This window comes from Nannobrachium achirus (assembly GCF_963921795.1).
Source record: "Nannobrachium achirus genome assembly, chromosome: 15".
Taxonomy (NCBI): Eukaryota; Metazoa; Chordata; class Actinopteri; order Myctophiformes; family Myctophidae; genus Nannobrachium; species Nannobrachium achirus.
Genome location: NC_137822.1, coordinates 19,672,573 through 19,688,436, shown reverse-complemented (window position 1 = coordinate 19,688,436; position 15,864 = coordinate 19,672,573). Strand labels below are relative to the sequence as shown.

General features: G+C 43.1%; 1 protein-coding gene across 1 annotated transcript; it reads left to right on the top strand.

Annotated features, from left to right (window-relative positions):
* Nucleotides 1-1,720: 1,720 nt before the first annotated feature.
* On the top strand, nt 1,721-14,270 carry LOC308299678 (AP-4 complex accessory subunit RUSC2; the record flags this gene model as incomplete). The annotated part of the gene is made up of 9 exons (XM_080743469.1): nt 1,721-3,085; nt 3,631-3,916; nt 4,429-4,779; nt 5,278-5,448; nt 10,910-10,986; nt 11,785-11,959; nt 12,611-12,716; nt 13,433-13,479; nt 13,600-14,270. The coding sequence occupies 9 exons, from the start codon at nt 1,721-1,723 to the stop codon at nt 14,268-14,270; spliced, it is 3,249 nt and encodes a 1,082-aa protein (XP_080599595.1).
* Between the last annotated feature and the right edge of the window lie 1,594 nt (nt 14,271-15,864).

Below are 15,864 nucleotides of genomic sequence, written 5' to 3'. Positions count from 1 at the left end.
GTCATACTTCAAATATGTAACTGTAGCCTTCACCTCCCTCCAATGTCTTGGGAAAAATATATTTTAAATGTTAAATATATCATATAGCTTTACCAACATTTGACACACAAATCCCAATTGACAAACATTTTCACTAACAAATAATAAATTAGCATTTACTGGTACATACATGCATCTTTAATTTATAATGTATAGTCTCTACTGTGCCAGTATGACTGATTCTTATTGATCTGTAATAATAAAAAAAGGTAATACAAAACAAAGATTTCATGAATGGGGTAGAACATTTTGAGAGAAAAAAATTATAATCCTGTTCGTAATTAAAAGGTTTGCATTAATTAAAGCAACGTGGAACACTCAGCTGTGCCAGCAGAGGATCTCTGCAGTGGAGCTGCCCTACATGCAGTGCAGACAGCTGAGTAAAGCCTGATTCGTTGTACGACGGTGTCGCACGCCCAAAATAGCTGATCTACAAGCACACAACGCGTCGCTTTGCAACGCGTTGTGTGCTTGTAGATCAGCTATTTTAGGCACGCGGCACCATTGTATGACGGAGTATAATTGGGGATGACTGTTGCTGGCCCAGGCAGGGAGAAGAGCGGGGATGCATGCTAATGGTTGAATGTTGGAGCTTAGGCTATGCTGAAGCCTGGGTGCAGACAATACTGTAGGACACTCACTCACTAGATGTGTCCTGTGCTGCGGTGGTGGCTATACTTGGGGGACGCAGAGTCGCAGACTGACTCATACTGTTCTGCGCTGCTCTGTCGCTGTCTCGCCGATATACAGCACTTCTGACCATTAACCATCACTTTAACCCTGCACTGTGTCCCGATTTGAGGCATGTCATTAAAAAATGTCCCACTTTTTTATTTTATTATTCTTTTCAAAACGTGCAATAAACATTGCAGCATTTATCAAACATTTTAATATGTTTTATTACAAGAAACTCTACAGCTCATAGATCAGCTATTTTCAAATAGTCAACGTATAAAATAGCGCTCAAATGGTAAACACGGGTAATAAGGGACTGCCTTAGCATGAAGTGCAGGAAGTGTCCTGTCTTTTATGTAATATGGCACTAATGAATTGACATAAAATCAACGAAAAGGATAACTTGAAGATTGGGACGTATATTTATGTACGTAACCTATTCACTTCATTCTTTATGTTTACTACAAGAAACTAAAGGTCAGTTCAGGCACCGTACGTCATGGATGCCAGTCCAAACTAGACAACTCCTTGCCACAGCCAACACTATGCCAGCTGTCCATCTGCTGCAGCCTTAAGATTTCAGCCTCCTCATAACAACAAACATTTATCTTCTCTTCCCCAACCTGATCAACAGTCTTGATGAGAACAAAGAAAACCATTCCCCCACACCAAAATATTAGCTCTTATAGTTTTCACTATCCTATCCAATCCTAGTGCATTGTTGTGACCGCCAGGTTGCAAGTTACTATGAAAAGCTCCACCGGCTGTCTGTCAGTCCTTCCGTCAGTCAGTAAGTCCCTCCGTCTGTCCGTCACGTCACACTTTTGGCCCTACTCTTATCTCCGGCACCGTTGCCGCTATCCTTCCCAAACTTTGCATTTCAACAATTAAAATCTGTGATTGGTACTGTATAACATTTATTGATGCATTACATTTCTGCCCCATTCAGGTGCCCATAACCACGAAGACGGCTACCACCATGATGACGCATTGCAAAGTCTAATCAATGATCAAGGCTTCCAGCCTATCAGGGGACACCCTGATAGCATGCCACTTCCCTGTCCAGCCTCCCGCTTGGCAGCTCCCTATCCGAGCAGGAAGATGTGGTTCGTCTAAGAAGCCGGGACGCCTGTGTCCTGTGGCCCTGACCCGTGCCGTCTCCCTCCCAGAACAAGACTCACTCCACAGAGAGCCCGCTTTTTCTTGTAGCCGCAGGCACATTTCCAGCAGCGATGGTAGCCTCAAAGAGGACAGAGCGGAGGAAGAGGGAACCAGTGACAGCAGTGGAAGAGACGACTCCAATTCCTCGCCAGAGGAGGCACCCGCACACGTCAGCTCCCACAGGAAGAAAGACGGCTCTGGTGCCAGAGCTTGTCTGCGATCACGCAACTCATTCTTACCCTGTACCGAGTTAGACGAGGATGAGGAAGACGAAGATAGCGAGGGAGATAACCTGCACAGATACCGCGAGGACTCCTCCTTCGTGCTTCATGGGAACTCTAACTGGGCATTGAGCAATGCTTCCAGTCATTCTGTCCCTCATGGGGACATGGACGGTGTGTGGGGCAAGGAGTTGGGCATGTTGGACCCAGACAGAGACAGCGACTGGCTTTCTAACCGAACCAACCAGCTGGACGCGTTCCCATCATGCCACTTTCTTGTCCGTAGATCACATGCCATTTTAACGGACTATGGAGAGCAGGAATGGGCCAGACTGAACGAGGAGATGAAGGACCACGTCTCCTGCTTCGATAACAGCCAGCACAGATGTTGCTCAGAGATGTTAAACGGTCGCACAGAGTCTGTCAGCGACCTGTCCAGTAACAGCTCTGACGGAGTTCTGGTGAACTTCTGTACCATCTACAATAAGAGCAACAACCCCTCCATCCCTCAAGACCTCAGCAGCCCCGCGATGCAACCCTCCCAGTCAGCAGACGGATCGGTCTTCCTCAACCTCCGGCCTGTTTCCCAGACTCCCCATACGGATGTCCAAAAGGGGGACTGGACTGTCTCAACTCCCCTAGAAACAGAGGTGAATATGGGGCCCTCTGCACCATGCCAGTCTCCCCAGGGTCTTGACAGCAACTGTAACCTGTACCCGCTAGGGCCGCTGTCCCAGGTTCTGACCTCTCTGGAGGCCTCAGACCTGACTGCGTGTCTCCAGAGCCAGGCCACGCTGGCTACGGGGACCAATCAGAAGTACTACAAGCTTGTGACGTGTGACAGTCTGCCCTCCCAGTCACCCAGCCCTGCCTGGTCCTGTGTCCCCAGCCACCCCGATGGACAGGGCAGAGGCAGCCCCGTCCTCCTTCCATCCGACTGTTTGTTTTCCACCCCAAGGAAAGAGGCACTACAAAGGGACAAAGTTGAGGTAATGTGATTGCAAAAACACTGACTGATACAAAATCATTGCTGTAGGTAAATGTTTGATTGATGTTTTAATGACAATACTGTACATGAACATATATTTGTTGTCCTTAGCTCAGAAATACAGAACAAAAAAATGCAATAATAAATACATTCATACAAAAGTACCAGAAAACCAACATAAAAATAATAATAGTAATGCTAAAATGGTTACTGTTACTGTAAACGGAATCTGCTACGACTAAATTATGGTTATAACTAGTTCCAACTCAGCTGCTATTTAGACAGACATTTAAACAAGATCCACTCAGGGCTCTGTTGTAAGCTAATTAAATATAAGATAAAAAACATGAAAATATTCAAGTAAACATACATCACACAAGCTGAAAGGATAAAGAAGGAAAAGTGGAAAATCAAATGCACCAAGGTGAATCACTGTAAACAGTTTGTAAACAACAGCATGGCACCCATTCAGCTACAGTATTTCTGACCTACTCTGGATATGTGTGTTACTCTGCACTATTTCTGTCTTTCCTCTACTTGCTGCAGGAAAAAGATGAACACAATAAAAGCCCCAGAACCTCATCAGCACAGAGCAATACTGTGTTTGACTACACTCAGTGTGATGCCAATACGACCCAGTTTACCACCCCTGTTGAGAAAACCTTGTGTAAGAAGACAGATACAGGCAGCGTCCAGTACTTCTCCCATACCGCAGTCTCTGTGTGCCAGAGCAATGCTGAGAACATTGTATGCCAAGGCCCCAGCTTTGTGTCTACCCAGCCATCTGTAACCCTGGACCAGGATCACAGTGAGAATGAAGCAGAGGAACATGGTAAGGCAATAGGTTCAGGGGGTCCCACACTTTTAAATGCCAAGGACCCCCAAATAGCTATAGCCTCTGCATGGCTGCAGTGGCTGGAGCTCCCCTATTGTGAAATGTTATGAATCATTGGGGGATGACCAGGTTGGATGTGGTTACTTACTATAAACTATAACTACTGTATATGGTTATAGTTATAATACAGTATATACTGTACAAACTAATATAAACTTTGAAATAAGAAATAAGGCACGCACATCCGCTCACTAAAAAACAGGTGCTGGGCTGAGCTCAGAATCCAAAAAGAATAAAGTCTGCACACTGGGTCATATGCTCCAAAGCTTAAAAATGTATTGGTTCCTTTACCCCATCATTGGACGTGACGTTTCGAGCCTAGCGGCTCTTCATCAGGTCTGATGAACAGTAGACGAATAGTTTTGTGAAAATATGTATGTTTTATTCATATTTCTCCTCCTTACTGTATATTCATATTTCTCCTTCTTTCTCATCCCTTGGCTCCTCAGGAACATGTTCGTCGGCTACCTCAGTGGTGCGCTACAGCAAAGCCCAGAGGCCCACTTCCCTGCCCATCCAGCCCTGTGTGCTGCTAACCCCGCCGGGCAAACCCCAGGCTCAGCAACTGGGCTCTCTTCTTGATCAATATATAAGTCAGAGGGGTAGCAAGCATAGCAGCAGCAGCCTACTGGGGTCCAAGGGCAAGAGCAAATGCAGTGGAATCTCTACCTACCTCCAGCCATCTCCTCTGGGCAACTACGGGCCCATCCTGCTGGAGGCTCCGTCCAGCTCCGACACCTGTTCAACCTGCGTATCTAGCCCAGAATGCTCCAGTCACTGGAACACTTGGAGTCATGCAAGTACAGACCAAGGACAGAGCAGCCCATGTGGATCACAAATCAGCTTAACTTACTCCAGCCCGAAACCAAAAGTGGGTCAGAAGCTTGCATGCCAGGACAACACAAGCCCACACTCAGGCACAACTCAACCCAACAACGCTTTAAAGTCGTTAAGTTTTAATCCAAGCCAGACTTCAACAGCCTCAGCCCCAAATCAGCCCCGCCTTGTGACAGTTGCTACCTGCCAAGACCTTATTAATCTCATCCCTGAAGAGACTCATGCCAGCACAGAACCAAAACATCACAGTCCAATACATATCCGTAGTTCTTCCTACCATGCAGCATTGTCTCAATCCCCATCCCCAGCTGGTCACAGCCATGTTACAACCCTGCTGGTGTCCCTCTCTCCACCCATATCTCCACAACCCCAAAAGAAATCCCCACAATGTCCATCAGTAGCACACACAACGCAGGCTCATTTATTCCACAACAAATTGACAGCCTCCTTGGCCCCGGTAGGCTCTGGGCTGCAGCCACAGCAGAGGCAGGAATCTTCGAGGCCCGGTACAGACCAGAGGCAGTGTCAGCAACGTGAGTCTTTAATCCTGAGTGACAGGCCGCCAGTGGAGTTCTGCCTTTCGCCCGATGCTTCTTATGACTCCCTGTCGATCAGCCACCTTCAGAGAAGAGGTGAGAGTCGGCCGATGTCTGCAGGGCTAAATAATGAATCTGCCAACAGTTCTATCAGAGCTAAAGGGAATGAGACTATTTAGTCTGTGTCTGCTTTCTCTGTGTTATCTTTATGTTTCTCTCTTTTAGAATCACCATGTGTCAAATTGTATGTGTCGTATTCGGTATTAGAATATGTGCATAGCATACAGTATGTGCAGAATACAGTTTATAATTTAGCAGGCACTCTTATCCAGAGCGACTTGCAAGTGCAAAATAAGCGTGAGCTCGAGTGAATAAATAACAAGGTAAATAATAGAGGAAACTTGGACCAGGTAAACAATACATCTAGCATTTGTCCAAACAACATGCTACCTAAATCACATTGTTAACATTTGTGCTTGAGGCAACAAATGTTAAGAAGAATGACATTTCGATCTTAATGATGAGAGTCTGGAGAGCCTGGCTTCCACTGTGTGGCAGTGCACTGCGGTGATGAGATGTTACAAAGCAATAAGAACCCAGAGTACTGTAGCAATGCCTTCAATACCCCGAAGGGTCTCTCTCTCTCTCTCTCTCTCTCTCAAACATGACCTATTTTTAACTCTGCCTGAACGTGATTGGCTGAGTCTTCTGCTCTGTAGCCTATGTGAGAGCACAGAGAAGGGGAGAGATGGGGTTGATGGGGTGGTGGTGGGGGAGGGGGTGCTACGGTATGGGGTACATTGCAATTTTCTACAGTGCTCATGATTTATGGTATACACAATCATGTTATTTCAGAAAGTGCCATATGGCGGGAAATGAATGAACTAAAGAGTCTATTACTGTGGGCAGTCAGTGATGAGGCGAGTGCGGCGAGTAGCAGTGAGCAGCGGGGTGCAGCAGCACCATAGGCAGCTTGCTTCAGTGTGTGCATAAAGAATTTACCATGACATTTGCAAAGGGAAGTGGATGTAAGTTCATACAGATACACTAGTCTGCAGCGGCAGAGGAGTCTTTCATCTCCATGCCACGGATCATTCACATTTGCATCAAGCAAGATGAAAATGTATCACTTATGACATATATATTTTAGAGATGGACCGATTGCAAAATTCTTGGCCGATACCGATCCTCCGGTTTTATGAAGGTCTGACCTACCAAAACCGATTTTTCTGATACCGATTTCTTTAGCTAAGAACTAGAAAATAGGGTTGCTCAAATACCCTTTTTTCAGGCCAAGTAGGCCTACAAGACATACTTCAATTTGAGTACCAATAAGCTAGAAGAACACTAATGGCAAATCAATCACAATAGTACAATATCCCAAAACACAGACAATATCCAGTCTAATATGACCGTCTGTTTTTCTTTCTCCTTCTTTTTGGAGACAACATGGACACAGGATTATGGAATATATCCTTACATTGCAGCAATAAGCACCATCTGTATTCTGTAGGCTGCCACTAAATAGACTGGCTGCTACTTGCTAATGTTTACTTTAGTCACAGGACCAGAGCATCATGCTGTGCAGTGCCATAGACACAATTGGCATAAAACCGTTTTTTTGTCAGTGACCTGCCGATCACCGATTCGGCCGGTTTGATATAATACCTGACGATGTTTTATATTAGGCGATACCGATGTCCATCCCTAATATATTTCATACTTGGTGTTGTGTGGCGACACCAAGTATTGACATTTTATTTATATTTCTTCATTTTAATTAATTAATAATTAATTTTTTCAAGTTTAATTTTTTGGCTTTTATGCCTTTATTGATAGAAATAAACATTAAGCTGACAGGAAATGGGGGAGAGAGATGGGGAGTGACATCCGGCCATCGGCATTGGGACTCGAACCCACAACACACTGCCAGGCTACACTGAGTCTAAGTGCCTGTACCGCTGCGTCAGCGGCCCAGAATGTCATTCCATTTATATTGGCTATGCGGCACTAACATTACTTACACAAAGCTCTGCCACTCGACTGACGAGTCAGCTTTCCACACAGAGAATTTGTGAGTCTTTCTCTGACCCGCGAGCTGACAGATACAGATATTTGTGTTTTATTGTTTCTCGGAAACCATGGGGTCATTTCATATGAGACATACATGCCAAGTTAGGTCGGACGCTTTCTGAGTTACGCCAACCACAGTCAATTATTGTGTATATATATATTAGGGCTGGGATGCGATTAACATTTTTAATCTAATTAATTACAGGCTCTGTGATTAATTAATCGCAATTAATCGCATTTTAATCGCACATCAATATTTGACCTGAGAAGTATTTTCTTTCAAGTAAAACACATTTTGTTGTACGAGTGAATCAACGAGTGTTTTTTTTTATCTAAATTTCGCATCCACTGGGCCAAGCAAAGCACTCTGATCGGCTACTTCTCTCTTTGCGTTTGTTGTCTCTTCTTGGTTGGTGCATCGGTATGTTCGGTATGCCCGAAACAGAAGGTTCTCTGGTGCAAAAACTAAGTGCGATTAAAATGTGTAATTAATTACCGGTAATCGCAATTAATCAGTTAAAGTCCCAGCCTTAATATATATATATATATATATATATATATATATATATATATATATATATATAGATAGATTATGATTTATTGTTTAAATGTCATGTGAAGTTAATCAATCCAACACACCTCAAGATTTTCTGACATATGCCCGTTTATGCCCGTTCTGATTTGCTACGGGCCCTCTCGTGGCCCTTATGCCTCGATATTCACCCTTTGCCCCTCTTGTGGCCCTTATATGCCTCGATGTTATGACGTCACCCTTTGCCCCTCTCTGATTGGCTATGGGCCCATGGCATAGACAGAGACAGCCTACACAGACACACAGACAGACATAGTCAAATCTATATATGGCCTGTAAGGCCTAATTGTGCGCCAGCAGAGCGTACCTTGTTATTTATATAAGGTCGCACTTGTTGATGGCGACGTCACCAAGAATACTGGTCCTGCATTGGCTGTTGATGGTGAGGATGGTGACATCATCACCCAGTTGATAGTTTTTTTCCTCCATTGTGCAGATGGTGGTTTTCACTGTTTACAGTGAAAAGGTTTTTCTCCAGTGTGGATAGGTAGGTGCCTCTTCAGGTGACATAAGTGACGGAAACTCTTGTCACACTGTTTACAGTGAAAAGGTTTTTCTCCAGTGTGGATACGCTGGTGACTCTTCAGATGATCCAGCTGACTGAAACTCGTACCACACTCTTTACAGTGAAAGGGTTTTTCTCCAGTGTGGATGCGCTGGTGCCTATTCAGGTCACCTAAATGACTAAAACTCTTGTCACACTCTTTACAGTGGAAAGGTTTTTCTCCAGTGCGGATACGCTGGTGACTCTTCAGATGACCCAGCTGATTGAAACTCGTACCACACTCTTTACAGTGAAAGGGGTTTTCTCCAGTGTGGATGCGCTGGTGCCTATTCAGGTTACCTAAATGACTAAAACTCTTGTCACACTCTTTACAGTGGAAAGGTTCTTCCCCTGTGTGGATACGCTGGTGACTCTTCAGGTGACCCAAACGACTGAAACTCTTGTCACACTGTTTACAGAAGTGAGTTTTCTTCCCTGTGTAAGTCAGCTGATGTGTCTTCACTTCTGGTTGAGTTAAAGTCTTGATAACCGTTTGATGACTGTAAGACTTTGATTCATCTGTGTTTCCTTGTTCCTGGCTGGTTACAATTCTGGTAATTTGCTGGAACGATTCTGTGGGGATCTGTCCATTTATGGGCATTTGACAATAGAGGTCGTCATGGCTCGATGGAGATCTGAAGTATGTATCAGAACAGCAGACCTTAGTCTGGGAGGATTGTGACAACATCCAAATATCCCGACTCGTACTGAAGGCTATGGACTCTCTCTGCGAGAGCTGGCTAATGAATGGATGAGTCATGTCAGAGTCAAGCTCCTGCTGGCATCTAATCGGTCGGTAGATAATGCCGGTCTTATATGATGCTCATTTGTGTACTGTGTGATGTCATACAGCTATGTCTCTATATATGGAGTTATAGGTTGTCCGGTTCCAAATATGGGGCTTGTGAGGTCAGACTTAGTGAGATGCGTCGGTTATCCATATAGAGATTCAACATTCAACGGGTAACTATGGCTACCTAACGACTAGCCACGTGACGTGAAGGTGAGTGAGGGTCTTTGTAACCGCCACCTGGAGTGGAGGTTCATCATCAAATCTCCATCTATTCATGGACATGGTTATAGGGACAGAGTTTTAGGTTCTGTTGGGCAATGGACAATTTATTTATCCTCTTTCTGACTCCCTGTTTTCTATCTCCTTCTCTCACGACACTGAGTAAGGACTCTGGATCCTCTGGTCTCTGTGGAATGAAGTGGAATAAAAAGAAATCAAATCTTACACATGCTGAGCAGAGCTCTGGTTTGACCTCACTCACAACACAACCGGTTGCCGTGCATGCCTGACAACACCGATGTGCGCAGACTGCCGCCCCTCCATATTTGGGCAAGAGTGACGTCATCAATATGACATCACCACCATTATGGAAGAGATCATGATGGAAGAGATCCAGGTAGATGACCATATTTGGGAATGCCCATACAATATAGCTGCTGACCTGTTTGTTGACATTGTGACATCACATTGTTGTGACATCACCTCATCAAAGATCGAACCCTGGATATCCATACCTGGAGACGACTGGATCATCACCTAGATCTCCATATATGGAGCTGACCTCTACATCGGATTCCCAGATGATGCCCTGTTAGGGCAACCACACTAATATAATCCCTTTTATGCCCATCGATATGCCAATGACGTCTCATGACTGCTTTTTTCAATGGGCCCTGTGTGCCAATGACGTCTTTGACGTCTTTAGATCAAAGGCGAGATGCTTTTCTCTGTTTGTGTGTTGGTTCCCTCGTTTAGCTGATTGAGAAAATGTGTGTTCATTCTAGTGGATGGACACTTTTTTTGATTCAAACAGCTCTATCTCTGGAACCATTTGTCTGATTGACAAAAAAAAAATTGCCACTGAATCACAACAACTTATTAATTTTTTTTTTCATTGCATAGTAAAGAAAAACATACAAAATCATGGCACATCTACCTTGGAGCCATTTTGGCACTTGGCATTGAGTGAGTTAAGCCCATATCTGGGAATTCCAATACAAGAGAATCCCTTTTATGCCATCAATTTTAAGCCCATATCTGGGAATGCCCATACTGTATATGGACATATTGAGTCAGTTTAACCAGTGTGGTTGCCGCGACACAAGTCACACTTGCAAATTAATTACGTCCTTGTTTATAGTTAGATGACACACACAGTATTGCATTCTCACTTATTTCTATCTTTCTTGACCCACTATGTGTGATCGTATTATATGTCAATATAGAGTAGTAATAAAGGTATGGCATGGTATGCCAGCCTCATGGGATTTAGGAGACAAATTAGTTCTTGAGTTCACACAACTACCCAAACCTCCTGTCTATCCATTGTCTTTAGGCTTGTTGAGATCTGTGAGCCTGGCAGTGGATTTGATCATGTCTCATTTTGGTAGCAGCAGAGACCCTGAAGACAAGGTATGACATGGCATGGACCAGCAAAACGTTGGCGTTCATCTGGTTAAAGGGATATTTCACTTTCAAAAAACCTTTTGGTCATTTTATCGTCTACTCAGGCTTTTGTGATCACCCTGGACAGATTTTAAGTTGCTTGATTCAATATTTAGATATTTGGTATTGATTTCATCAGACACGCCACCTTCCTATACAAACCCATTGTAAATTTAAACTCCATTTTAACCATGATAGATTCATCAAAAACACCCGTCCTTTTTTTCTGGGGACTCATACTTCCCCCCGATACATGAGCTGGCCGTGTTTTTCTTTTTCTCTTTTCTCTTTTTTTGTATATATATATATATATATATATATATTATATATATATATATATATATATATATTTTTTTTTTTTTATTATTTCTTTTTTTTTCAACAAAAAAAATGTTTTTAAAACAAAACACGGCCAGCTCACGTATCGGGGGGGAAGAATGAGTCCCCAGAAAAAAGGACGGGTGTTTTTGATGAATCTATCATGGTTAAAATGGAGTTTGAAGTTACAATGGGTTTGTATAGGAAGGGGGCGTGTCTGATAAAATGAATATCAAATATTTAAATATTCAATCAAGCAACTCAAAAACTGTCTGGGGTGTTCCCAAAAGCCTGATTAGACGATAACATTACCACGTTTTTTTTTAAGTGAAATGTCCCTTTAAGCAAAAAAAGAAAAAGATGTTCGCCCATAATGACATGCCCAAAACAGGGACGCCAGGTTGAATGTTGGCTAAGCAAAAACACTGTGAACTTATCGTCCCACAGATGCGTCTGGGCAACAGCTCTTGGAGTCCCACCATCGGCGGTTTGGTCCTAGAACACTTGTGCCCAACAATCCAGAACATTCTGGAGGACGGACTCAGGGATCACAAGCTGGACGTCATCATTGGACAGCGTCGTAACCACACTTGGAGCGTAGTGGAAGCCTCCGCTCAGACAGGTTTATACTGTATAGCAGGGGTCTTCAACAGGGGGTCCGGGACCCCTAGGGGGTCCTCAGAGTTACTACAGGGGGGCTGCCAAATCCTTGTGTGATAGGATCATTATTTTAAATGAACAACTTGAACCCTCGCATCCCTATACTATGAGTCTGAGGAGAACTTTAGCCAAAAATAGCAGATCTACAAGCTCTCAACGCCTCACGCTGCGAGGCGTTGTGAGCTTGTAGATCAGCTATTTTTGGCAAATCGGTTTGGTGTAGAGGTAAAAAAGAGCAGACCAAGTATAGAGTGAAAGGTCAAGTTTACTAAGTATCGTCGATTTAAGATTCTAAGTGGTTAAGTGTCAAAAAGGTCTATGAATCTATCTATGAAATCTATGAGAATCTCCATCACAACAGTTATACAATATGTAGAGGGAAGGGGGTCCCTGCTTCATCTCCCTCTCAGTTAAGGGGTCCTTGGCCTGAAAACATTGAAGACCCCTGCTGTATAAGATGATTTTGTGCAAGAGGGAATGCTGCAAAGTATACTGACGAATAAAGTCAGTGATCATTGTACTCTCGACTACATGACTACACATTACAGGTTGTTTGGTTTGATACACTTATGCATTATTGCTTGAAATGTCTTTATCTTTGTCCAATCTATAGGTTCATGTGCACGAGTCCTCAACAGCCTGGTCTCCAAAATCAATCAGTGTTCCCAGCTTGCAGACTACTCTATGCGGCTAAGAGCATTTATCATGGGCCTGCTTAAGTGAGTGCTGAATACTAAAAATATAGTAATATAAATATTGTATAGTGTCATGGTGTAGTGTCATATTGCATAGTGTCATGTTGTACAGTAGTGTCATATTGCATAATGTCTACAAAAATGGATTTCAAGTGGTGATTTAAAAGATAACGTTATCTTTGCAATGCTATGCTTCACAGACTGCTCAATACAAAGCCTTGTGTCCTGATGGCACAATTGTATATATTATATATTCATACATATGTAGTCCTTCTTAGTCTATGAATAATAAATATACATGGTTTTGCATTTCTGGCCCCAAGGCTTAATGAGCAGTCTGAGAAGCATAGCATTTTTAGCATTAGCATTTTTATAGACATAATTTTACGTGTCAACCTTCATTACCCCTACTATAATAAAAAGTAATGAGTGTTTTGTGTCTGCATTGTGTAAAGCAGAGACATGTTTAAATAATATTAGCTATGTAAGAAAAAGAAAAAAAGAAAAACAGTAAACACTTCCCTGGGTTACTGATACAGTATAATTATGTTGCAGCCAGATGAAAACATTAGCATACAGAATATAAATTGTAGAGTACGATTTGAATAAGCCTAGTTAAATATGAACAGCCTTTTCTTACAATAGATTATAGAAGGATATTAATGCATGTGCTGTGTGTAGAGGCACACCGTGTGACTTCATTATCTATTTACTGTACATTTCCCTGCTCTCTCTTTTAGCCTGAGAGCTTTAGAATACTGGCTATGTCACCTTCAGAGCCAAAAAGGTATTTGCGTAGTAATTTATATTTCACTATTCAATAATAATGAACGTCTCCCTAAATATCACTAACATATTTTGATTTTTTGCACATAAAGCATGCACTGAATTCCTTCCCTCTCCCCAGATGTCGTCACAACACACTATCATTCTTGGGGTTTCCTGCCCATGACACAGGGGCAAAGCCAGCCATTGTTCCAGGAGCTGCTACTTCTGCTGCAGCCTCTTTCAATGTTGCCCTTTGACCTGAACCTGCTGCTAGAGCCCCGACTGCTATACAACAGACAGCTGTGCTCTGAGGAGTATGGTGTCCCTCCACCTTGCTCCACCCTTTTAATGACCAGCTGGCCTCTGCTACAAGCCGACAAAAAGGCCGGAGCCAATGAGAGCATGGTACCAACTGGGTCACCTCACCAAGTTCAGCATCTGCAAGGGTCATCCCAGCAACAAGTGGAGGAGAATGGTGCAACAGTGCCTAACAGAAATCTATGGTCAGCTTGTAGTCCCGGATGGTGGCAGAGGCAGCCTGCCTTCGCGGACGGAGTGGTTGAAGGGGAGGACTGTTGCCAGAATTCTACAGAAACGCGTCCTTCATTTCAGCGAGGTAAAGATGAGAGACAAGAAGAGAGGAATAGTGAGAGGCAGACGGCGACACCATCAGGGGCTGAGTTCCAGGATGAGAGTCCCTCACAGGGCAGGCTGCGCTGGGCCAAACTGTTTGGAGCAGCTATGGATCCGTCCACCAGGACACCGAGGGTGTCAGGCAGCATCAGTGGGACGCAGCAGCCCAGAAGGTGAGCACTAGCTATCATTGACGTACTGACTGAAACCCTAAAACCATGCCTTTACATTTTCTTCTCAGATTTTTTACAGACATAAACCTATGCAGCAGTAATACGTCTTTATTCAGAAATACTATATATTTACTTTGTATACTTAACGCCTAGTTCAGACCAAAGATTCATGACTAGACAATGCTGTTTTAAGCGTGATTTGTATTTGTCACACAATGGTGGCGAAAATAGCTGCAAGCTCACAATGCGAGCGGTCTGAGTTTAGTATAGCACAAAATATATTCTGGGCTATATATTTGCTGTTATGCCTCATAAAACCTTTATAGCGTTTATTTCTATCTTTATCTATTTAATACAAAATCTGTTATATTGAAATAAAGTCACAAAGAGTTGTCCAACGCACTTTAGCCAGTTATGTAGAAAGGTTTGATGCTCAGACAGTGGGACTATTTGAATATAAAAAGAAAAATCGTTTGACTCCGACACAAGTCTAAACATCAGTCACCCCAGTAAATTAGTAGCCTTGTGAACCAGCCTCTAACGGAAATCTACATTTTCACAAATGAAAATGTAGATTTTCCAGGAGGCTGGTTTATGAAGCTAGTACATTTGTAAAACGTGCAGTCCCTGTCCAGTGATCCAGTATTTTATTTGGGTTAGTCTTTTTTTTTTTTTTCTTTTTTTTCCATAATATTGAAATATTTGGTTTCTGCTTGACTGTTTGTTTATTACGATTCACCAAGTGAAATTCCTTCTGTGCAAATATGCTTAACACATAATTATTAGCTGAATCTGAATCTGTCCAGGTGCTTATTTTTTGTCTGCATGGCAAGCAACACATGATCAGTATTGTACCTCATGATCTCTCTCTCTCTCTCTCTCTCTCTCTCTCTCTCTCTCTCTCTCTCTCTCTCTCCCTCCCTCTCTCTCTCTCTCATGTACCTGTATAGGCGACCATCAGAGTGGCTGCAGTTGAACAGGTCACAGCTGGAACTGTTGGCCCAATCTGTGTGGTCAGTGATGGAGCTCACTTGGACAGAAATTAGGACCACACCAGCCTGAGACCTCCTTGGACGGAAGATAGAGGAGGGACTATACACTTTACCAAAAATTAATACAAAATATTTAAATTGCACGATCATTAGTCCATGTTACTCTAAAGCACAATGTTGAACCACATGGCACACTGGTCAGAAAGCACAAACAGTAGGATTGTCATAAGAACTGCTGAACTTGATTGGTGAGATTTGTGACAATTGTGAGATTCGTGCACTAGCTCTCTGGATGAATAAGGTATAAATGCTTGTTATGGGTTGCTGTCTTCTGCATTTACCCTGCGTGCATTTCTATCAAATGATGTCACTGTTAATGCACTTGCCTTAGGACTTCCTACCATTCTCGAGGTACAAAACAATCCATATCCTGCATCTATAGATCCGTCCTCTGCTGTACTTTTCATTTAAAGTGATGTTGAACTTTTGGAAGCTTGGGTTGTATACCTGTCCATGAACAATCTTTCACATTTTATGACACACTTGTAGTCTACATAAATACAAACAATATAAACAAACAAGAACCAATTACTGTAGATTCTGTCA